The 25664-nt window shown below is 38.6% G+C and overlaps 1 protein-coding gene across 1 annotated transcript in view; it reads left to right on the top strand.

Annotated features, from left to right (window-relative positions):
• The window catches only part of DACH2 (dachshund family transcription factor 2), a gene marked incomplete at its 3' end in the record, with an annotated part of 304056 nt that overhangs the window by 145968 nt on the left and 132424 nt on the right, over positions 1 to 25664 (top strand). Inside the window, exon 2 of the mRNA XM_082004276.1 lies at positions 10434 to 10549. Within this exon, the coding sequence (XP_081860402.1) occupies positions 10434 to 10549 (116 nt within the window). The remainder of the gene's footprint in view (positions 1 to 10433; positions 10550 to 25664) is intronic.

Here is a 25664-nt window from a genome sequence, read left to right as displayed (position 1 = left end):
CTTATTTCTGAAGTTAAACTTTCTTAAGTAAGAACCTCTCACTTGTTCTTTGTTGCAGCTAGACTATAGTAACATTTGAATACTAGGAGTGCAGGTAATTTTTCTGACTGTAGACCCAAGCTCAAGTTTTAAATAAATAACCGAATTAGTAAATAACCAAAGGGTCCTGTAGAACTTGGTGGGGATAAATCTGTAAGACATGCGTCTATGAATGAAATTGTTTTACAAAGGGTATTATCTGGTATCGACTCTTTCACAATCTTAGTTTTTTAAGAGAGTACTCTAGCGGGGCTTTTTAATATATGTTTAAGAAACTTATAGAAAGCACATTTAAATTCTCTATTCTCTTTTTGCACAGTTAAAAGTAAATAGCCCTGAATTTGTGATTATCTTTTAAGTGAGGTAGGCTACATTGAGACACATTGAGACAATGATGTTTTGCAAAAAATATATTTTACTATAATCAGATAATCTTATACTTCTCTATACTGCTTCAGTATATTTCCAGATAGCTTTATTGAGGATGTTTTAATGAATCAGACCCATATATATTTTTAAAAAATAAAAGTCTTCTCTCTAATTCTGTTGTAATATCTGAAGACCTCTTTATGTAGCACGCAGAGAAATGCCCACCCTGTCTCAAACAGTAGCTAGACTAAGAACCATGGCTAACTCCTAGTGATAACTCTCAATCACAATTCCTGCAGAAAGCGACTTCTACTGCTGCACTTCTCATAATTCTTAGCACTTGTTCGGTGCTTTTCTTTGTGTGTGGTTTTTTTTTTTTGTGAGGAGCTTCTAAAATTACATATCAACTAATATTGGGGGGAAAAACCCCAACACCACTCTCTAGTTTATCCTGGCCCTTTCTAGAGAACAAAAGCTTAGAAGTGTGATTTTTTTGAAACTTAAAGACCACAAAATTAAAAGCCAAATAAAAATTTGCAAAATGGAGCTTTAAAAACATTAGTTTTATTTATTTTCAGGATTTCGGGGTCATGATTTGTGAACCTTTGGGGTTAGAAGTACTGTAACTAGGTCAAGTAAATGAAGTATAAAATAGCTTCACAGTTATACTTTGTCAGGTGAGTAGTCAACCCTTAAATTGTCCATTCCATCACCTTTCTTTCTCTGACAAAAACAAATTTAATGAATTCTATCGAGAAGATGTCAACACTGGTATTAATAATTGGAGTTGTATTTGGACTCAGTTGAGGAAAATGTGGAAACTAAGAATTTGGTGTGGGCTAAAAAAGGGAGAATAAAGCACAGTGCATTGCATCTCCCCAGGCAGGTGGCTTTCTCCGGCTTGCCGGGGGAGCCAGTGCTCCCAGGGAGTGCAAGGCATAGCTGACACCTAGGAAGGGGATATACATGAGCCGTTTAGAGAGTGTTAGAATAGAGGGTTTCTCTGCTGCCCAGAAGATCTTTTGGTGGCCCCTTAAGGAACGTGCAGGGTAAAGGAAGTAGGCTTGCCTGACTCCATTGCTTGTTATCTGCGGGAGCCAACTTGCTGCTGTTTCTTGTCTCGCCATCACACCGTATGTATGTCTGCCAAGCGTAATACTACCGGCAAGATTGTCCGAAAGTCCTGTGCAATTTGTATATATATTGGAAAACCATGCTGAGCCAATGGCTACTCCCAGCTCAGATCAGATTGGAAGCATGTCCTGAGTATGGGGGCTGCTTTCAGTTTGCTTCAGGGACTTCAGTAATTGCTTGGTTGATGAAAAAAGAGAATAAAATGCTTATTAAACTTAAAAGATAGTACCAAGGTGGTAGGGGTTTCACGCACACTGCAGATGGGCATCAGGATGCAAAATGGTCTTGACAAAATGGTAAGCTTGTCTTAAATAGGATTCAGTTTGGTAACGATGTATGCGGTGTAAGAAAAAACGAAAGAGGGTCAGGTTACACTGTTTCTGCCTGTATCTGGGGTTAAGGTATGTACCCTTGCTATTTGTAGCACATGTTCAGGGAGTCTGAAGACTGTGGATATAAACAGTAAGGCTATAAATTCTATCTGTATGTGTAAAAACCTCACAAAGGCAAAACATGACGAGTTGTCAGAAAATACAAGAGTGTCTGTAAAGCAGGAAAATGTAAGTTGTTTTCCACGTCTGCTGAGTAGATGGCAAAAAGTACCTTGCTTAAATTAAACAGAGGAGAACTAGGTTAGATGTCAGCCCCGAACTTCTCCCCCGAACCTTTCCTGATGGGAAGGCTAGCCTGAGCGCCGGGGTGGGTTTGCCTAGGGATGTTGTGAAATCTCCAACACCGAGCGTTTTCAGAGGCAGGCTAGACTAACATTCGTCACGAATGATTTGGGCGTACTTGATCCTGCCTTGGGGCAGAGGTAGAGCGAGCCGGTGATATCTTGAGGCCTGTTGCAGCTTTATGAAGCTGTGAGTGAATCCAGCAATACTGATGCCCCGAACACTAGTGCTGCTGCTCTTGAATTTTGCTGTCGCCTTGTACTCTGAAGAGTCTGACGCGTGGCTTCTGTCACATAGATTGCTATAAAGCATTGAGATAACCGTGGAATTGTTGTATTTAGCAAAAAACAATATTCAGCTGACGTGTGGTGGTTTGGTTTCTTTCTGCTGTGTTGTTTTCTTGGTCATCTGTATGAGTGACGTGACTTGGGCTATTGCTGAAGGTTATTATGGCAGTAAGTCCAGAAGGTTAAGACTTGGGAGGATTTTGGCCGCTGCTGGTGCTGTGCTGAATGTCCTCCGCTCTACTACCTGCCTGTCCTGCCAGCGCTGGGACAGGAGCAGGCAGCATGGCTCAGAGACCACCTTTCCTCAGCCTGTCAGCCACCCCACACCATTCCCAGGGGATGGAGATGAAGGAGGCAGAAAGCATTTGGCAGGTCTTTGTCTCGGCTCCTATGCTCAGGCATTGCTCAGGCATCCCCTCTTCTCCCTATTAGGAGATGTAAAAAGTCATAGTAGGAGATACAAAAAGTTCTGGTAGGAGTTAGCACTGGAGCTGATCTCAGTGGGGTGGGGAGCTCCACAAAAAGTGTGAAGATGAGACCAGGGCCACAGGAACTGGGAATCTGGGAGGAGGTAGAGGATGAGAGGGAAGCAATTAAAGGTAGCTAGGGTCTGAAGGACAGAGGTGATGTGAGGGATGGGTTAAGAGCAGAAAATTAGAAATATTCAGGAAGTTGGACAATGGTCAAAGGTGAGAGAGAGGGGTTGGAGGAAGTGGTGGGCTGTGTGGGATGGGAACAGAATTGGTATGAATATTAAGGAAAAGATTAGGTAGAGGGTGGGTAGCTGTGTGTCTGAGAGGCCTGCATCCCTTGAGGACGAAAACTGCAGTAATTTCAGGAGAGTAACTGTACGTGGACCTCGGTGACAGGCTCGGTGAATCACGCTTCCAGCTCTTCCATGTCACTGTTGACTGTGCTGGTAGAAGCCGAATGGAGTGGGGGGTGTGTTACAGGTGCTAAGTGCTCCTGGCCTGGAAGAGAGAGATTCCTCCAGGTGAGGAGTGCTTGGCAGCAGATCTGCCTCAAGGCAGACCATTTTACCAGCCGGGAGTTGGAGTTGCACCCAGCTGAGATGTCTGTGCATGAGAAACCATCTGTGGGTTGCGAGCTGGGATACCTAAAGGCTGTTTGTTGGAAGGGGAAGGGTGGCCATATAGATGGGGGTCAGCTGGTGCAATTGGTCGTGTGCTGTTGCTGCTGCATACACAGCTTGTGTTGACGGGGAAGTATCTGACCTAACCAGACTAGCTCTTGGTAAGTGAAGCGTATGTGATACTATGCAGATCTGTATTGGAATTTTTCTAATCCATGATTTTTGGAAAGAACACAATGATAATGTGCTGCTTTGCATTCTTAATGGTAAAGTTAATAAAGATTTAATATTCCTCTTTAGTCCTGGCACTGAACAATTCAGTGGTATTAAGGAGTCTTGTAACACTGTTTTGTAATGACAGAAACAAAGTTCAGGTTTGTGATGCTTTAGGAACAAACTTCCACTGACGTTTTCACCGAGGCTGATGTTGAGGACTTTCCTCTCTGAAAAGCCCTGGAGAATCGAGTGGGAAGATTTTGTTTTGGACCGTCAGAGCTTTTTCTCCGTCATTTCCTTCTGTCCACTGGAGTGAGGAGCGCTCTGAGGCTGTGGAAGATGAGCTGTGGCTCTGTTCGTGCCGGTGTGGACACTCTTTTATGAGAGTTGCTATAGGGACCAGCTTCTAGTTATCAGCTCAACCAACTTCATGTATGATTAATGTTAATTGCCCATTTTGCATGGATGACTTTTTTCCTCCTGCTGAATTGGCTCTTGTTGCCTTTGATGTGGCTGGTGATCCAATGTCCTGCAATGGTTAGACAAGTGATCAGTTTGCCAGTGCTGAGAGGAGACAGAATCAGGTTGCTGTGAGGTCAGAGTTTGCTTCTCTTCTTAAACACCGAAAGGTCAAGTAGAGTTTAACTACCATTGGCATCTTCGAAATGTTGTAATAAATGCCAAAGCAAGGAGATTACTTTAAGTCCATGCTACAACTAAAAATCTTAGGGTAATAAACGGAAACAATCTTAACTGAAACTACCAAGATGTTATGTTTCTTCTTCAAAGAGTACCTTTCACAATCACTAGGAGGTATTTCATGATATTTGAGACGAGCAAAATTTTAATTTGTGGTTCCTGTTCCAGTTTTAGGAAAGCAACTAAGATTGTGGGGTATTTTGGGGTTTTTTTTGGTTGTGGTTTTCTTTTTTTTTTTTTCCCCTCCGAGTACTTGCACCAGTTACTGCGACTATTATCAGAGCAATTTATGCAGCATGTCATATAGTACTTTTATATTTCTCCTTTAAGCCTAATGAAATATGTTGCTATTGAAGAAATCTGTGATACATGCGAGAGCTTCCTAAATCACAAGTATAGCATATTTTTATACCAAATAGCTCAAGCCTCATGGAATCAATAATTAATTTATTAACTGGGTATTTTTTGAAAAAACAAAATCAGCAGTCCTTGCTAGACTGTCTACTGCCAGTTCATAAATAGTTGATGACAAAAATGAAAAGTGTAGAAGTAAAATTCAAATCTTAACGATCAAAGTATCGGGTACCTCATCTATCACAACTTGGAATAAATCTATCACAGAATGTGTCATATCTCATTGACACTGCAAGACATAATGCTTTCCCTTGTTATCTAGCTAACTGCCAAGTCTACAAAGTTTATAGGCTGCTAAGATAATGTGCTGGTGGTAATCCACTTCAGTTGCAGAAATATGAAGTACTGTTGAAATATATTTCTACTTGGTTTATTCTTTGCTCTCAAGAGGATAGGATACTATTTCAGTTCCTCTAAAGAAGCCCAGAGAACGAGAAGCAAAACATCAGGATAAATTATGCTAAATTGTGGACTAGACCCCAGAGGAAATCATGCTTCTGTGGTACAGTATTCTTCCATTTATCTTACGAATGTTACATCTAATGTTAATTTTGTAAGAGGAAAGCATTCAAAGATTCATCTGATACTTTTAATAATAGTTTTAGTGTTATAGGGTTATTTGTCAAGCTCATACCATCATAACTTACTTTTCTAGTTTTGACAGACCATTCAGGAAGTATTTGGGGCTACTAATACGTAACATTTTATTTCACAAAACACAAATAACCTAGTAATTAAACTCCAAAACTTAACAAATAATTGCCAGCGAGCAATTACCATTCAATTAAACAGTAATTACATGGTTATTTGTGCCCTGTAAAATAAAGCATTACTGAAATCAGTAATGCAATCAATATTTTAGCAGAAACAGGATGCTGCAGTGATGGACCTTTCAACCTGTGCTGATTAGATTGTCATCCAAATAACAGTTTCCTAGTTAAATCACCACATGTTTATTTGTCTTGATTAATATGCAAATTCACTTCTGTTTCTAGTAAATCTCCTATATTTAAAAGCACAAAAGTAAAGCGCTATCATACATCAACAGTGATATGCTGTATGTTTCTACTGATTAATTACATTTTACGAAGTGTTGATGAATTTGTGGATTTTATGAAATATAGTTGTTTATAATGAGTGTAAAATAGAGTTATAAAAGATGGAGCTGATTGGTGATTTTAACAAAATCACAAAAATAGCTTTATTCTGTTTTCATTCAAATTAAAAATCCTTGGGATGTCTAGGGAATATATACAACTTTGAGAGGAAAAATAATAAAATTACCTCGCAACAGGACTGGAAAATAAAGGAAAAACAGACATTAATGAACGATTTATCAACATTTTACTATATACATTTTAACTCTCAAATATACTGCTTAAAATGTAATTTAGTCTCTGACAAATTTAATTCCAAACAAAATACAAAACTGAACAACATTCAGATTAGTTCATTTTTCTCTTTCAGAGTTTGCGATTTTGCAGGGCTGGGGTGGATGACACAATGACTATATGTAACAGTAGTGTAAACCCAGGTAAAAGACCAAAACTTACAGTTATGTTCATTTTCAAGTAACTGATGAGTCAAGGGCTATTTGGTTTCGGTTGTGAGAGATACCAATAGAATTTTAATCAGTATAGACTTTGAAGGTGGCAAATTTATTTGCACTTACTTAGTAAAAAGAATAAGATTACTAAATTTATTAATGAGAAATGGTATTGGACTTCTCTTTTTGTCTCCGTGGTCTTCACTTGTGACCATCACTCTTGTACCTTTAAAATATTTTTTTAAGGAAAAGGCGAAGAAAATGCAGTAAAAGAGCAGAGTGACAAAAGATTAGGAGAAATAACACTAAATAAAGTTAATATTTATATGCTAATGCTGTTAGCTTTTATATGCTAATGCTTACATAATCACAAATGATGTCTTACTCTCCCCAAATGATAATTCCACTTGCCTTATGATTTCTGTTCATGGCATGTATTAGCAATAGTCTCTGAATTGTAGGGGTTAGATATGGTTTAGTAGCAAATGTGAAATTTGTCAAAATTGTAAACTTCCGAAGGTGATAGGAAGCTTAGTGAATACTGGGAGTGTTGAGATAGACCAGTGAGATTTCACTGCTTCGTGATGCCAGCCCTAGCCCTGACAGCACCATATTCACAACATAAAGTAAATCACATAAAATTTTTGAATATACTAATGTTTTTGTTTCCTTTGTGTATATCTTACTAAAAAATAAGACTTAGATCAGACATTTGTGTCCTGTCTCCATGAAATTTCTGGTTTCATGTTTAAATAAAAATGCCAGAAAATTTGTTTCTGGCCAAGATGGGTCTGGAAGTGTTTGGGTTCAGATACGCTACCAAGGTGTTTTCTGTGAGTTGTGATGCTCTCCCCAGCAAAAGGTCTTGGTTCATCATAGGCGACATGGTCTCTGGTCATCTCCAGGCATAGCTGGAAGTGCGAGGTATTAGCTGCAGACTCTGCAGTAGCGTATCGGCGTGCTGGGTGGCCCCTGCTGCGTTTCCGTGGTTCGGAACCAGACATTCAGCAGTAATGGTGTTCATATATAAGCTACAGTGTTAAAGATCCAAGTGGTTCTTCCACAGGTGTTGTACGAATGACAGTCAGTCAGCTGGAAGTAGCATCCAGCCTTGAGTTTTTCATTTAAAAGCTAACATTATGTTAGAGACCAAGGACTTCGATTTTATTTGAACAGGTTCAGCTGGGAACAATTCCATTCAAATTATTACGGCTACAGCTGTGTAAAACCAGAATCTGGCCCCCAGCAGTTCCTGCTTTTATAGTAATATTGACTAAAAGGGTGTGAGTAGGTTAGAAATATGCTATTGGAGTCTATCAACCCCCTTCCCCAAAAAGACCATAATCCCAAAGACAGCAAAACCCAGCAAAAACAGTGCTGTGTTTTCCCAGAGGTGCTTGCCTTACTTGTGTAAGTAGCAGGACTCTGAAAGGGAGCGGAGTGAGTTTTGGTGTGAACTTCTCTTTCATCATCTCCTGAAACGTTTTTTTAATCCTGGGCATTCTGTCAATATATAACCACAGGTTGGAGAGTCACTTCTGCTCGTAGTATAAACTGGGAAAAACCTGAAGATCCACTCTGGTAAAGCTGTGGGGTACGAGTTGTCTACTCAGAGTCAATGGGGTCATTGAAATAAACTGTTGTCTGTGCAAAACCTGCATAACAAGGAGTGAAACTCCATTGTCTCCCCTCTTCTTCCTCCCTCTGGAAACCCAAATTATAAATAAAATGTCTCTTCATAAAATCTTTTGAAGTTGTTTAAGTTTTGAAATCTTTTTCTTAGATTACTATCAGCATGTGGAGTTTTATACAAAAGATTTGTTAGTATTTGAGCTTAAGAGAATGTTTTGTGATTTTGTTGATTGAGCTCTTCTGCTGGAGAAAGCTGCTAATTTTAGCTGTTCCGTAATTTTTTTTCAGACAGTAAGTGCCAACTAAGCAATTACACATGCATGTGTATATGCACAGACTTCTGTACGCCAAAAAAGCAACAATTCATTTTTGTTTAAAACCTCCACATGCCAGCCTAATACTGTCTGTTAGAGAATACTCTTATACAGTGGATGATTTCAGCAGGTGATTTTAATAGAAAATGCATGTGTGCATGTAACTTCCTGTGAAGCTCAAATACTCTTATTTTCAGTTTACTTTATTACAGCCCGGCAAGTCTGGGCTCTTGTAGTAGGCTTTACTGCATAGCCATCATAGTATGATAAACAACTTAAAGCATAAAAAACAATAATGGAAAAAGTACTGAATAACATGAAATACAAAATGGACAAACCTGAAGCTAAAAAGAGGGGGGAATAGTTTCATAGAGATAAAATAATAAACAAAAAAAAAAGGATTTTGTGCTACTTTGATGTACAGTAAAACAAAATAACGCTAGCACACTGTGAAAAATGAACAGGTTAATGGTACCTTTGTGTAGTGTTGCTGGAAGTTGTCTTCATTTAAACGCAGAGTTTGTCTTACATTGATGGAGGGCTTTGCCACGGTAAGTTGATAGAGTGAAGTTTAACTTAAATGTCTTTGTGAACTAGAAGTCATTTTGGAAATGCTTTCTATTCAAACCTCATTCATTGTTGCAGCTTAGTTATTTTGTACAATGTTTCGCTATATTTTTTCAAAAGCTCCATTATTCAAGAGAGTAAAATTTGTTTTGACCAAAGGGAAGCAGCAGTACTTTTCCAGACATGAGGAGGTTACATTTTTATTAGCTGGTTTGGGGAAGAGTGGATTGAGGTGGGTTTTTTGGTCTGTAAATCTCTGTATGATGGTGGCAGCTGTGTAGGATGATTTCATGTATGCATGCTGATTTAAGGGATAAATGTGGTAGTTGAAAACAATAGTTAAATGTAATAGTATGGTCTGTAAACTAGACCTTTAACCTTTTGGATTAAAATCTGCAATTGTAATTCATAAGCTGGTCAAGGGACAGTGATATTTTTGATAGGTTAAATCAAGAAGGTTAGCCCAATCTGTAATAATTAAAACCACCATTCAATCCGTAAAGGTAAGTAGTCAGTTTTGGAACAGCTCAGTGTTAAATTATTGCTGCTGTTTCAGAAGTGGGCAGTTATCTGTGATGATTCAGAAGGCAAGGCTTAAGATTATGTTGTATTCAAGGTTTCAACTTCTCATCTTTAGGCAGCACAACTTTTAGTTTCCTGTAGTGCAGGTGTGTGGCGTAGACTTTGGAGCAGTTACGGCTGTGACCCCTCTCCACTAGCCACCTGTAAGGTCATGGAAGCCCTGGATAATGGAAACGCTTGACTACTGTATGGGTAGTAGAGGCACATGTAGATGTGCCTTCTGCAAAGCAGCCTGGTCAGCCCTGAGCTGGTTCCTAGCAGCAGCTGGAAGCAGTGTGGTTGTATTCATCCAGCACGGGGTCTTGAGCTAATGAATTCTCATGCACCCAGTCTGAATAGCTCTGGTGCCCCTATAGTCATTGCATTGTTAATCCACAACCCCTATAAACCATGGTTTGTGAGCTTGAGTGATGCATCTAATTGCATTTTCAAGACTTTACATGTGAATTACACATGCCTGAGAATTTCTTGAGCTCCATTTTACAGACGGTAATATTAAGAAAAAGATACTGATTAGCAAAGTAACAGTACAATAAGGCTAGAAATAAGCATTGCTTTCTTTCTGGTCTTGTGGTGCAGATTAAAAAAAAAAATCTTAGCTCTCTAGTCATTTATGTGACTTTGAGGTCATGATTGTGTTAACTATAGGAGCTGTTTGGCACCTTGCTGTTATTGTTAGTTCATTTGAAACCTATACAATTCTTGTATGTTTAATCAACTTATTTTTCTCTTTTCCTAGGCAAGATTTTCTGATATATTTTTGTGTATCACTTATGGTTCATATGTTTTATACAAATCAATACCATGTGTAGTAAGCAAGTATTTCAAAAAGAAAATGCGTTTTCATTTATCCTCTTATTTCATCAGCTCACGACCAGGAAGGCCCCCCAAGCGTTCGCTAGGAGTTGCGATACAAGAAAACGCACGTCTTCTGCCCCATGGAGTTCCAGGCCTCTTATCACCAGGACTTATCTCTCCGACAGGTAATAAAATCCATCAGATGATCAGCCTCATCTCTTCATACTGCACGGCAGTTAAAATAAACTAATATTGATCTAACTGCCTTGTCCTTCAGGGCTTTTTCAAGCTTTACCAGAGGTTACTTTATTGGATTTTTTTGAGTGTTCATGAAAACTCTGTTTTGTTGCTGCAGTGACTGAAATCTAATGGATTTGCAATTTAGGTCTTTATTAATTGTAATTTCCTTACAGGAAATTCCATTTAATGTGTTATTTTAGTAAAAGAAAAAATGCTGAGAAAATGAACTATTGTCTCAGAGAGCCCTGTAGCATGCATTTCTTCCTTTCAAATGCATGTGTATTTTAGTTCTCGTGGGATATGAACAGCGTGGCTAATGCGTATTGTATTGTAACATCATTAATGTATGCTGGAAAGATAGAGAAATGCTTGTATGAATTACAGAAGAAACACTTGAAAAGCAGATAAGTCCACATTGCCACAGTGGATTGTACTTTAATAATCTGCATTGAGTTTCATAATATGAAGAAAAGAGCATGAAAATATGTGAAATTATAAACAAGCTCTAAATATAATTTAATGCATAGTATTTGATGTCATTAATCTATTAATAGAATTTAAATTAAATCTTGTGCCATCCTGATGAGTGTTTTAATTTTTTATTAATCTATGTGTGCTAAAGGTAAGATTATTTTGTTAATAAAGCTATATTAACAGAGTATATTCGTAAAAGTAATTGTTTAAATATTCATTAGGCTTAGTAGCTTCAGGATTACTGTTTAAGTCCACTTTGTGTGTCCATAATAACCAAACGTAGTGAAGTGTTTAGGGGAATAGAAAGTCATAGAACATCTTACAGGAAAAACAGAATTAAAAAAAATGATTGATAGGAGTATAGTGACTTCTGTCTTGATCTTGCAGACGACTCTGCTTGCAGAACCTATTGCACTGCAACTGAGTGCCTCAGCGGGTCTAAGTATGCAGGGGAGTAACAAACCTGAGATCTTTACTTTCTCCTACAACTCCAACTCTCATGAGGACTTCCCAGTGAACCAGTAACCTTTATCGCTGTAGAAGTGGGAATGAACATTCTTAAGCAATACTCACAGTAACCTTAACTGAAGTAGTTAATAAAGCATGAAAACATTTTGCTAGAGCCAGGCGCCGCAGTTGAGCTAGTGCAGCTTCATGTATTGTTCATATATGTGGCAAGAATCAAGAACTGTGTTTTTGCTCTTCTGAGCAGTTTATGAATGAGGGTGTTTTTTAGTAACTCTGTTGTGTTCTCAGCTCAGGAATTTCATGGATTTGGTGGTGCTTATGTTATTACCAATAGACAGGAAAGCACAAGAGCCACCTTGCATTGATAATGTCTTGTCAGAAATCCAGAATATTCCTCAGTACTTTACCACTCTGGGTGTGTTTGCAAATAGTACATCAAATTATGCAGATTACCATGTTGCTTTAAAGTGGGAAATATTTTAGGATGCAGTGTGCAGAGTATGCACAGTAAAATTGTATCATAGACACATTCTGTGTCTCTTAGATATTTTGAATATCACAAGAGTTTTGAGTTAAAAAAAAAAAGTTTAATTTCTAGACTGTTTTAAGTTGTTTGGGGTCTGAAGTAATGACTGGGATAGATCCCATGTTATTTAACACGCGGAGAGTTGGATGAGAAGATTGGCCCCAGGGGGCTGTCTTTCAGCCGAGGCCCAGGGTGGCCACCTTTCTGACCTTGGGAACCGCCTAAGAAAACGTCTGCATGACCAGGTGCCAAAAGTCACAGACAGTGTGCCTCAAGTAGCTAAAAGGGAGTTTTGGGAGCAGCTTGTAGACGGGAGAAAATACACATTTCCAGAGCATCACAGAGGACCCTGGACGAGACAGGTCCCCACGCATGAAGCAGCCCTGCTGCCAGCCTGTGGCAGGGCGGCTGCACGCCGATGGGCTCTGTAGTCTTGTCGCTCAGGAGTCAGAGCTCCTAAAGTTTTTCAGTTGTTTTATCTTGTTCATAAAGATAGAACAGTGTAAAATTTGGGGGAATTGCTGAGTAAGGAAAGGTGCCGAAAGAGCCACTTGTAAACTCAGTGGGGATTGGAGTTGTAAACTTGATGGAGCACCCAGGATATAAAGCCTCCATTAGCTATATTTATACCTGTTTACACTTAATTACTGACTGCTTTGCTCTGATTGCCTTCAACACTTTTGCAATTGGATTCTTTCGTTTTGGCTGAACTAAGAACAAAATGTGTTTTAATACTTCTCACCCAATAGAGGCTTTTCTTCCAGACTTCCAAGTGGTGGATAATAGACTAGAATAAAAGTTTCAAGAATATTAACCTGTTGCCTACTGGCTAAGTTGTAATTTAGTTATTTATGATCTCACTTGCATATAATTTGCTCTGGTTCTTTGAGATCTTTACTTTCTCCTACGACTCCAAGTCTGACGAGGACTTCATGGTGAACCAGTAACTTTTATCACTGGAAGTGGGAATGAACCTTCTTAAACAGTAGTCACAGTAACGCTAACTGAAGTAGTTAGTAAAGTATGAAAACATTTTGATAAAGCCAGGCTCTGCAGTTGAGCTAGTGCAGCTTCATGTATGTTGTTCATATATGTGGCAAGAATAAAGAACTGTGTTTTGTTCTTCTGAGCAGTTTATAAAGGAGGGGGTTTTTAGTAGCTCTGCTGTGTTCTCTTTGGTTCTGACAGTTTTGTCCCACAGAATTTATATGTAAAACTGAACATGTACTTTGCCCTTGGCTGCCCGCTGCTCAGCAACTTGCTGGCTTGCCGGAGGCTTGGAGCGCTCTCTGCTTTCGTGCAGTGTTTCAGATGGCTGTGGGAGGGGGGCCAGACCAGGGCTGGGGCAGAGACGAGGAGAGTTTGCAGCATGGTAGGGCTGGATCCATCACTTCCAGCAGAGCGGATGGTGATACAGAGGCAAGAATGCCTCTCTACATCTCAATGACTTCTTTGGTTACCTGCTTCCTTTAATTGCAGTGTAGTTGCCCAAAGCATTTCTTTTGATTGTCATCTTGTCCACTGCTTGATAATCCCTGTGTCTGATCTTGCCTACTCTTCCTACAGCACAGATATGCAGATGGTTATGTTAATCTGCCTACATTGTTCTAAAAAAAAAAAACAAAATTAAAAAAATGATGCTCACTCTTTTTATGTGGCTGCGTCATTTTCTAATGTGCCCGACTTAGCCCCTTTCTTCTTCAGGTAAGCTCATTTTTGTAGCAGACTCCACATCAGCAAATGCAGCATGATTCATCTATCCATTGCATTTTTTAGGTTTTACCTGCTCTTTAGTCTGCTGTCAAGTTAAAGGGAAGGAGTTTGTGTCCAGGCTTGCTGTTGGTTAGACGGATGGGTCTCAAGAAGTTGCTGTTCTGGCTGCAGAGCTCACAGATCTGTCTGTAGAGGGTATTACAGAGTGATGATTAGTAACTTCCTGCAGACTTGAGTAAGCCATCTGTGTTTCCACTCCTTGAAAAGTGCTGTTTTTTTCATCACCCATTTGGTTTGTGTCAGCTCAGTTTACGTGGTCATTTTCACATAATAAACAGGTAGTTAAATTAGGCATACTGTGTTTCCCAGTGCAGAGTGTAATTTTTTTTTTACGTCTTGGCAAAGTGAACTACAACTACTCTTATACATAACTAATTTGTGAAGGAGCTGTAAACAAAGCCTCGACCTTTTAAAATATTTGTAGGTATCTTCCACCGTTGGGGAATGGGAGCATTTGAGTTACGATGAGACTAGAGCAGCAGGGTGGTTAAAACTGCTGTGATTGCAAAAGATGAAGTGGTGTGTCTGGGATGCATGTCACCGGGACGGGCTTGTGTAAACAGCACAGTAACCGTGCCCGAACTGCATCCTTCATTTTACTTTAACTTAGGAGAAAGTGTTTTTCTTGTATTCGTGTAGAAAATGTGGAAATCAGTGTGGTGCCCTTGCCTGCTGAGAGGGCAAAGGAAAAACCCTGTGTGTCACAGAGGGATGGTCATCAAAGGCTCAGTTCTTCAAACAAAGCAGTGTGATGAAGTGACATTAACAAAAAAAGGCTTTATGTCCTATTAATGTACAAGTCTTTGTCATCAGTGTATCTTAACAAGACAGTTGCGACTTATTTATGGAATAGATTTTTCAAGGAAGTTTTACTGTCTGAAGCTGTAGTTTGCTGTGTGAAGAGAAGCTGAAATCCATTATGTGATTTAAGCCAGTAGTTCAAAAAACTGTTGATATGGAATGAAGCTGAAAGAGTAGTTGGATCTTCTGATAGTTATCTGTGCCAATTTCAGGCCTCTTACCTTTCACTTAGATCATCCCCAAAAAAGGTTAGAAAACAACTATATAAAGTCTTCATTTCAATTTTTCTCTATTCAGTTTTTAGAATGGCTACTATTATTTCAATAAAACCTTTCTGGGGGCTGCTCCATCTTGTTTTCTAGGTATTGGAGAGGGAAGCTCATCAAGAATCATCCTGCCACTGGAGTTTTGTGGTACAGGGCACAAACCTGCTTTCTGGGGCAGTTTGGTTTTGTGGTGGGGTTTTTGTTTTTTCAGATGGTAGGATGGGCTTTTCATTGACTGTGCATGTGGTGGGAATCCCACAGTTGCAGCCGATGCGGTGTTGAAAGGTCTGGCGAGGCTGGGTGCCAGGAAGATGGATGCAACCCTGTTTAAAACATTTCTGTTGCTATTTTATATTTCTGAGATTTGCTGTCCAGAGCTGCGGCAGCCTGGTAGGCTGAACGTGGTGCTCATTGCAGTGAGGATTTAGGGCTGAGGGCTGCCGAGTGCTCAGTGCAAGAGATGGGAGGAAACCTGGCTGGTGGGCAACCGTGTGTTAGAAAAGGAAAATGAGGCATTTTCAAACGGGTATTTGACTTTGGCCTTTGGGTGGGAGGCAGGAGGATTCAGAATTTCAGAGGTTAGACAGAGGTTCACCCCCAGTTGATTGTTTCCCTACCGGGGAGAACTTGTTGGTGTGCAGTATGTGCAGCGGCTGCGGCTGGTGCTGCCATGAGCGGGTGGGATGTGTGAGGCCCTCCCCATCTTCATACCCCCTGATTAAATATGCCGCCAGCATCTATCACCAGGTCTCTGCTGTTTTCTTGTATTGGTCTGCACGGGTGACAGAAGCAAAGCGCCTGCATTTCAAAATGTGCAAGATAAACTGCTACTTTCATTATCTGCTAGATTAGTTTTTTCAGGTGATCCTTTCTTATTTCATAAACAGACAGTTAAAATAAACACTCTCATTAGCTGTTTCTCTAGAGTTTTTAAGGATGCAATAATTAAAATATTGACCTGTTACAGATAGGAATACTTTTTCAGTATAGTTTTGTCTTACTAATAGTTAAAAGAAGCTGTTGTGAACCAAATAGCTTAATGTAACTGATTTTTTAGTGAAACTAATATTTTAATAGATATACCAACTCCCGTCATTGTGGGACTCAAATAAATAGGGTAGCTCACAGGAGTATGATAACTTCGTGTGTTACTTCAGCAGTGATAGAAGCAGCCCTTATAAAACAGTAATTTTACTGATAAAACAGTATTTGCTGCAGACTTTAGGCACTATTGACCCATTTCAGCTCTTAGGGAGTTCGATGCAGGGCCACTGTGGCTGGCAGCTGCTGGCAGGAGTCCTGGAGCCTCCAAGAGCAGGGAGTAGATGATTGTAGCGTTAATGGAACCTCTTCCTTTCTCAGCACGCTTAACTGAACATTTTTGTATGTTTACATCTATCTCTGTGGCTCATTTCACTGTTTATGATTATCCTTTTTTTCTTTCAGTTGTTATAGATGTCACTTTAAAGTTACATTTATAATGAGAAACATATGCATGACTTTGTCATTGTTGGCATTACCTGGCTTGGTAGAAATTATTATTTTTAATCAAAGGCAAACATACTGATTAAGGATGCCACAACACTCCTCTGCCTATGGGGAACGTTAACAGTTTATAAATTGTTCTTGGTGACAATTCAGTAGTGAATTACTTTGATATATATGGCTAATAAATTAATATGATTAAGTTAATGAGTAGTACAAGTGTTGCCAAACTCCGCTCGTCGGGCTTTTAATGCTGCTCTACATTTGCAGCTCTAGCTTCCCCCTGTGGTGAGAGGATCAGTGCTACCTACGCACTGTCATTGTGATAAATGGCATATCCCACAGTGCCCTGCACTCCATCTGGTGTGTCCCCAAAATGAGAGATATTTTATACAAATCACACACTCAGAAGCTCAAAGGACTGTAGAAGGATCTATTTTTTCAAACAATAATAAAAATGCATACATCTCTTTAGCAACTCTTCATTTTTACTGTCATAATGAATGCATATAGCTTTGGGAAATGAAAGCTCGTGTGAATAACATAGGAAAGTTATCCACTACACGGTAAAGCTGACAAATAAGTTACATGCTCACTCTTTTATTTTATCATGAAATGTTCTTAGATAAAAAATGATGTTAGAATATCTATTTAACTGGATTTTAAAATTAAAGACCACGTATGCTGCATGATTGAGTGCCACCCCATCTCATGCCAGCAAACTTCAATGCTGAAGGAAGCATGAATTTGAGTGAATGAGGAATGCAGGATCATACCGTTACTCTTTAAATTACAGCCATTCAGTAGAGTTCCGATAATCTAAAAACTATACTTGGTGGCTATGAGTCACTCGGTTCCTCTCTTTTCTTTTCTCTTTTTATATTTTCTTTAGGGATCCATTTTTAGCGTCTGCTGTTATCTGGGTGGGACATTACATTTTTGACAAATGAATCGTTAAAGCTGTTGAGAACTTACTGAATGGTTAACCTTGTTGTAAATTTAATTTACACATAGCCTCAGCTACTAATTATTGTCTGAGAAGTGTGAAACTCAGTAATATACTTTCATTTTCAAGCATTTGCACAGATTTTTTTTTTTTAAATTTGATCCTGCTGAGTTCCTACATCTTTTGAGATGACAAAGTTCAGCCAAAATGGTCACACTGAGAGAATTAAGACTGTGTTGTCTTGACACTCAGGGCAGGTCTGTGCTGAATTTATCTTGATTTGCAGATGGAAGGGAACCATTTGAAAAAGTTGGCTGAAGTATCACGGAGTTAGCAAAATCAGTAAGTTTTCATCTGTCTGTTTTTATAATCTGTGACAGTCTTTGCTAGCAGCTTTTCTGGTAGCCTTGGCATTGAGGTCTATAATGGTCATCATACCTGTCTGCTTTTCGCTGTCGCATCTTTAACTGACTTTGAAACTGTTTTAGCTCTTTTAAGTCATCATTAAGAAATGTCTTAAAGTCAAAAATAGTATCAGGAAGTAAGAAAGATTTATCTTCAGCGCTGTCTGTTTTCTGGAGGACTATTTTGGCTGTACGGTAGTATTGTAATTGAATAGTTCTTGTTAGGTTTTATTTTCCTTTGCAATAACATGATTAAGTTGAACACATAGTTACAATCTGAAATGTTTTCTATTTGGTACCTTTAACAAGTATCACAGCAAGTGTATTTAAATGCCTTAAGAGTGTTTTTGTAAGAATCCCAGACTGGCTGCATATTGTACAGTCTTGCATTTTGACACAGGAAGCTGTTTTTTGTATTACTGAAGTTACATTGTCATTGAAGAATTTTTACATTCATGCTAGAGGAGAATAGCTTGTTGATTTAACTGGTTACAGGCTCATCAAATGCACTGTAGGGTGATAATCCTCTGGTAGGCAAATCAAGCATCTTCATATTCTGGACTGTTACCTTGGGTGACATAAGGCCTACTCATGATTCTCCATTTGAAAAGAAGCATATTTTATGCTAACAGTATAAATTGGAATATTATGGCATACAACATCAGAGACAAATAACTTAGATCCTCACTGATACCCTTACTCTGCTTTAGATTTATCCAACAGAAGACTTGTTAAGCTCAGGAAATCTGCACACACTCAAATTTTTATTCCTATGACTTTGAGGGGTAACTGTCTATAATGGTTTAAATAGATAAAATTGTAACTGGCTGGATAATACATCTCTGGTTGCAGAAAAATGTTGATCCATCATCTGTTTGCAATGCTAAAATCTACTACATTTACATAACTGATACTCTCCTAAAATGCAGCATTTGGATCTATATTAGATTTGAGTAGTGTAGTTTCCTAAAGGAAAGCTTCGTAAGGCTCTGTTTTGGCAAAATTCTTGGTGTAACAACACTGCTGCAAATTGTTCAAAAAAAAAAGGGAATAAACCTCACTGGATTAAAAAGTAAGCATATACTATACTTACTATAGTTATACTTAAGCATGTACTATACTTACTATACTTGTAAGTCCAAGTATTTCCATAGTTGCAATTCCGGTCAGGTATTAAGTACTTTTAATGTAATTTAACAGCTGTTGTACTTTGGTCTTTGTCTTACAGACCTCTGGGGTCCTAAACAAGTGAAATACTGAAGTATGTTTTTAAGATGAGGCAAACAAATAATCCCATTGATTTGGATTGCATTACTTGTTTGCTTAAACATCAATGTTTTGCTACTTGCTATAGTGTTTTGGAGAACATGTTTTATAGAGATTCTTTTGCAAGATTGTGAATTCAGTAAGTGCCTGTGTCAAACCAGTACTCCCTTTTGATTGTCCTAGTGGTTTTCATTCTTCTACTGCCTTGTGTGGACTAGGGTTTGTGAAAAGAAGCAACACATTTTTTGAAAAAAAGTTGGAAAAACAGTTGACGAAGTGTGGGCTGGTTGGGAAGTCACCGGAAACATGGCAGGGATTTGTCTTTTTTGGCCACACTGAGCAGCTCAGAGTGATGGGAGCGGCTTGCACCTGGAGTCCGTGGTGATAGATGGAAATCCTGCTTGTCTGAGGACAATGATTTGCAAAACATGGGTTCTAGTTCTCCCTTCTTCTGGTAATATTTCTTCTGAAGTGGAGGCAGTGATAACAAATAGTAGAAGTTTTTCATTTGCTGCTGCTGATTCCTGGACTAGCCTTTGCATTGGCTTTGCAGAGAGGAGAGCTTGGTATGCTGAAAGCAAGATGGTAAATACGTTGCAATGAGGCAAAGAATGCTGTGAGTGATCAGGAGGGGACAATTTAAGTCTGTCGATGTAAATTAGTGAAAAGCTGCCCTGGTAGTCTGGGAGAGGTTTTGGGCTATTTTTTGTGTGTGTACAGAAAATGGAGAGAAGCAAGTTCAGCAATGAAGGCTGCCTCACTGTCTGTTCTGGGGAAGCTGCTTGTATCACTGATCTCCCAAGGAGCAGCCCTTTGCTACGTAGGAAGTACAGCAGCTGCGGTTGGTGTTTCCTCCTGCGCAAAGAAGAATGTGCTCCTCTTTCAGCCCTTCCCAAGTAATAAAACATGATGCCAAGTGCTGGCAACAAATTAGGATTCATGATGAAAAGGAAGCATCTCTTAGTGAGCATTTTGAAGAGGCACACATCTTTATTTTGAAGCTAGCATAACTAAAATAGATTTCATTGTCTGATCGTCCTCATTAAGTGACTGGGACCATATTAAGATTTCAGTGGAAATGTGTTTGTGTTGTATAAACTATTTTATCACAGTCAACATTAATTGGTGTAAAGAAAAACAAGCTGACTTAATGAGTATAGTATTATACACCATCCTTTTGCTGAAGAGAGAGACCTCTTCAGTTTGCAGAGGCATGCTGATAGCAACTGGCGTTGCTGCTACCGTGTTGCACCTATTTTAAAGATAAATGTAGGACCACAGTTCTGGAGGATTCAGTCTAGAAACTGAATTCACCCTGAAAATACTTCACCAAGAAAAATAATTCCTAGAGCTACCAGCTTCCTGTGACTTGAATATGAAAAGCTTTACTTGAGAAAGAGAAACATTTTATATAATACATGCCTGAATGTAAATGACAGACATTTTATTAGGAACAGGAAAGCCTTTATTAAAATATAATGATCTACATTGTTTTTATGTAATCTAATGAATTACAGTAAAAGCCTGAGAAATGAGCTGGAAAAGGTAGAGTACTCTCCCATGAAAGCGAGCTATGATAACCTTTATGTAATTCTTTAACATGTTGAAAGAGTATTTCTACACAGATTTATTAAATTAAGCAAGGTCACCTTTTCATTTTATTAACAGATTTAGTTTGCCAGATCATGGACTTTGATTCTGAAAAACGTGGATGAATCATGCAGTAACATGTCAAGTAGAAAATTGATTATAAAATGTTAAATCATTTTGATGTACTTTATAGAATTGTTTTTACCATTGCACAATTGTAAAAAATAAACTACTTGCGTATTGTTTTTCACATTTGCATATTGATGGGATGCGCTTTAATAATAATGACGTTTCTAAGTGGATTATCTCTCCTGACTGGGCCAGTCTTAATGTAATATTTGCATAAGGGGAAGAAAATACTCTCTTCAACAGGAGTATAAAATTCTGTTCTTTTGACATGCAGTATACAGTCATTACTTTGAAAGGTTAGCTATAAATAATAACCAGTGAAACTGGTCATATGCTTAAAGATGAGCACATATATTGCATTTATCAGTCTGACCCCAGTTCAGCAAAGCACGAATAAACCTAATATGGTGTCATGCAAGTTGTTCATATGCATTCCCAAATCTCTGCATGTATATTACGGTCTTTTTATATAATACATATGAGGAGGAAAATTATATTTACAGTGTGTTACATGAATTTAACACAAAAACTTGCTGTAATTTTTATAAAGAATTTCATAGTAATTTCTAATTAAGACAGAAAATGTCATTTATATTTCCAGTCTCTTGGTATTATTTCTTTTCTTTTTTTTATGGTATTTGCATCTGTCACCTCATTTGTCTAAGTAAAAGTAATGCATAAGCTCTTTGCTGTTCTATGTAACAGAACTGAGAAAACATCCCATCAGTAGCCCCAAACTTTATGTACATAAAGGAGTTAATGGGATAGATTATTTTGATATTGCATATATAGTTTCAAATGAGGATATGCTAATATACAGATGAAGCTAAGTCTCACTGTCATTAACAGCTCGGTACTGCACACATATGCAGAAAACACTATTCTTGCTTCGCGCGGCACGCAGGCGGGGTGCAGCAGAGTGCAGTTGACTTGGCCCTGGGAATCGTAGAGCAGGTGACTTGATTACACTGAAATCAGGCAGAAAATGTCCTCTTCTGGCCACTCGAGTGAATCAGTCAAATTATCGAGTGGCAAAACTAATTCTATGCCTTGGGCCATCAGAGCTGCCACTTCCTATAAGTCAAGCCTTCACTTGGTGTGAAATTGTTTTTTATTTTATTCTCTTTCATTTATTATGCTTATTTCAGCTAATGCACTTAGTGAATGTGAATTACCCAGTATCCTAAAGCTGTTTCAGATTGTGCAGCCTTCTCATGCTTTAGTGGTGACATATGAGGACTGCTTTCTTTTGAAGGCACTCCCAACTCGGTTATGACTGAGTTACATTTAAAGTAATATTTCAATTTTTCAGATGGGAACCCGAATGAAGAGAAGAATTTGAATATGATTTAAAATTAACTAAAAGTGCATATGGTTGAGCTTTCTTTTAAAAGCAGATATAGTTCAGATGGGTCACATTTTTCAGAACTAGAAACATATCTGCAATGAGTTGTAGGCCACTAAGTGCCAGTTAATTGGAAAGAGTTTGACGGAACAAATATTCCCTTGGAAAGCATTGAATATTGTTTTCAACATTAAAATGTTGCCTTAAATTCTGGCAGAAAGAAGGCTGAGATCTGCTTAAAGAACTCACACAGGTGATGTACCCTAGGCAATACTTGGGTATGTAATTCTGTCCAAATGGCAATCCCTCATTTGACTGTGCCCTCTGGTACACAGCATTAACATTTTGCAATAAAAGAAGAACAAAACATATGGAGTCTTTTATTTCAAGCAAAGAAAAATCAAAAAGAATAATGAGAATAAAAAGTAAAATGCCTGTGGTGATAGGCAAAGGGGAGTTGCTACAGCAGAGTGCATCAGAATAGAAAAAGAAAGTAGCCAGAAGGCACCTCCCATAGGCATCTAAGTATAGGTTTCCTATAAGTATAAAAATACGTAGATGTATAGGTATCGTATGCTAAAACGAAGAGGCATGACTCTGGAGAAACCAGGTACATTGTTTTAACTCCTGTTCACACAGTTCTTTGAGAGCACATGCATCTTGGGCAGATGAGGGGACTTGAAGGGTGGAAGGAAGTAAGCAGAGCCTCAGAAAGAAAAGTTGAAAGGAACATACTGTGATTAAGATGGATGCGTTGCTGACAGTGTCAGAGCAACAGCTGCTAAATCTGGGAGGCACTTGAAAGAGTCTCTTTATTTTGTCATATATGGAAGTCAATAGGTTATTTGGGCTAAGAACACCCTATTATTCAAATTCAGCTGACCCAGAAGGCTGTGCCATCTTTCAGTGGCAATTTGGAGGTCTTTGCCATTTAGGTAGTGGTTTTGGTATTTCCCAGTACAAAATTGTTCTGTGTAGTCTTGTATGACATACGGATATATTGATCTCATTTTTTTTATAATGTATTAGATTAGTCTGTACAAGGCTCTAGAAGGCTATTCTGTGTTTGCGGCTGGGTTAAACTGCTGAGGAATTGTCACCAGAATCTCTTACTCAAAGCTATTAAACGTCAAGAAAAAATACCACAAATTGTTTTGGCTTTGCTGTTTTGGAACTGCTTCATTAAAATTTTTAATTACAGATAATAATTCTTCATAGTAGCTTATCAGTCCTGTGTATTAGATGAGCATGAGTCCTAATTCTGTTGAGAATTTGTGTTCATAGATGGAAAGTTTTCACTGTAGATTGTGCATGGGAAAATATCCTGAGAATAGTTTTTTGCCCATTGATACGGACATGTCCATATCACTTCCTGATGTGTCTTTCTTGATCTCCATTTTTTCACTGCATCATATTACTCTGCCTTTCCTCTTTATTCTTTTGCCCTTGACTTTTATGTCTACACTAAAATTTGTGTTGACCTTGAGGTTGCCCTCAATTAGCTGAGCCATTTCAGTATCATGGCCCACACCAAAAGCCTCCATGACATGCTTCTGATTTGAAAAGCAGAGCCATCCTAGAAACTGGTCTGCGACCATTTTTCTTTTCCTTTCAAGTTAGTGTTTATTTCCAGGCAATAAAGAGAAGGAGTGATACAAGAGAGATAGAAATCAGAAGCAATAAATCATAAGAGTGCTTCTGGTAGGTTTCCTATGCTCATGCCTGCAGTGTCTCTGCCACCTGCAAAAAGAGGAGGATTAGGAAAGGTTTGGATGAGAGAGATAAATCTTATCCCTGAAAGTTCAACAAACCTCTCAGGATCCAAAGGATGGCTGCCTGGGATCAAGATCAGGAATTTGATGAATAATGGGCAGACAGCAGGTTAGCCTGGCCTCATGTTTGACCCTAAATAGGAGGAGAGTGTTAGAGTGGCCGGATTGCAGTACGGTCGGGGTTCTTTGCTCTGCCATTGGTGACAGAAAGCCCAAGACCCTGCTTGTGCATCTCCTCCTATGGCTACGCTTGGTTGCGTGCCATGCCTTGTGTATGGAAACCCAATGCTGGACAATCTTTTTTGGCTGTCCCCATTCTGCGTTGGAATTTGTTCTCTGGCCAAAGTTCTGTACTGACAACAACAAACCTTGCTATCCATTGGCTAGGTGGGGTGTGGTTTTGGCTCGTGAGTAGACAGGGATGAGAATAGTTTGTGTTGTTATCATAAAAGATGTTGTATGATCAAAGGATGGCCTTCGATCTCCTTGGCTACTTTCTGTTCTTTTTTTCCCCTCTTTCTCTTACCATTCATCAGGTGTTTTTCTGGTTTTCAGATTCTGGTCTGCGGAGCAATGGTCCAAATGTGTATTTGTGTAACATCTCTCTAGACCTTCTGTGCTGATACAATAACAATGAGGTCGAAGTATTTTGTGAGATAGTAAAATATTGCTTAGTTTTGGGATTTACCAGCTGCGTATTTTTAAAGGCTAAGATGATTAGCCACTATGTTAATTGAAGAACTAGCTGGTCTTAAGAGTGAGCTAACTTTCTCTGTTACCCTGTTTTCGAGCTCTTTAAAAGAATGGGTGAACTGTGATGTCTAATGTTATCACTCACGTCACACGTATTTTTGCTAGATGACCGCCAGTAATATAACCCCTATACTTGTATCTTCTGCACCATCAAATTCTGTTTTTATACATCTCCTGTGAAGTAACAAATGGAAATTTTGCAATGGATTTTGTGGGATGCCATTCAACTCCAATTGGCAGGACAGTTAAATATCATGGTGAAAGGATTTTTTGCAAATACTAGCAAAGCGGCTATAAGCATTTCTTTTACAATGTGCTCAAGAAACAGTAAATAGGTTCAGCCACATCTTTAATTTTTTAATTTTTTTCAACTATGTGTAGGTTTTTTATTTTATTTTATAAAATAAAAGAAGTTGCTTTTGTGTGTCTAAAATAGGTTATCAAGATTAGAGTCATTTGTATGCGTTATGTTTTGACTTGTGCTTTTGTAGTGAGATTCCTTCAAAAAGAAGTTGAAATAAAATACAAATAACTTCCTCTTAGTTTTTAAGTGAAATCCCAGATTAGAAATTAAACATTTTCTGAAGTGAAAGATGTATGTAGTGTTGCTTAATCTTGGTTTAACTGTGAGACTGAAGATTCATGAGTTAAATTAATAAGATACAGTAGGTTGATACTGATACTGTCAGTCCAAACTTCTAAGCATGTCAGTGTTCACTACTGACAAAGTAGTCCATGTTTGCCCATTTCTACACACTTACAAGAAATGGCATGCTACCTGTGCTAGTCCTAGATCATTTTTTCTCCACCGCCTAGATCACATTCCCCTGCATAAATTTGTTTAAGTCTTACTTACACTAGAAATCCAGTTTTACTATTTGTGATTATGCTTTTGCTGTCTTTCACGTAGGAAAATTTCTAATTCCAGATTACCTTTGCAGTTAAATAGACTGAGAACAGTTCGTAAAGACATAACGTTTTACAGTGTTTGTATTAAGGTGAATTCAGGGACTCATGGCAACGTCGGCAGGAAAAGTACTTCAGATGACAGTAGCTTACTAA

The sequence above is a fragment of the Phaethon aethereus genome (genome assembly GCF_964289735.1).
Source record: "Phaethon aethereus genome assembly, chromosome: 10".
Taxonomy (NCBI): Eukaryota; Metazoa; Chordata; class Aves; order Phaethontiformes; family Phaethontidae; genus Phaethon; species Phaethon aethereus.
The sequence above is the reverse complement of the archived record's forward strand: the minus strand, read 5'-3'. Positions and strand labels throughout refer to the sequence as shown.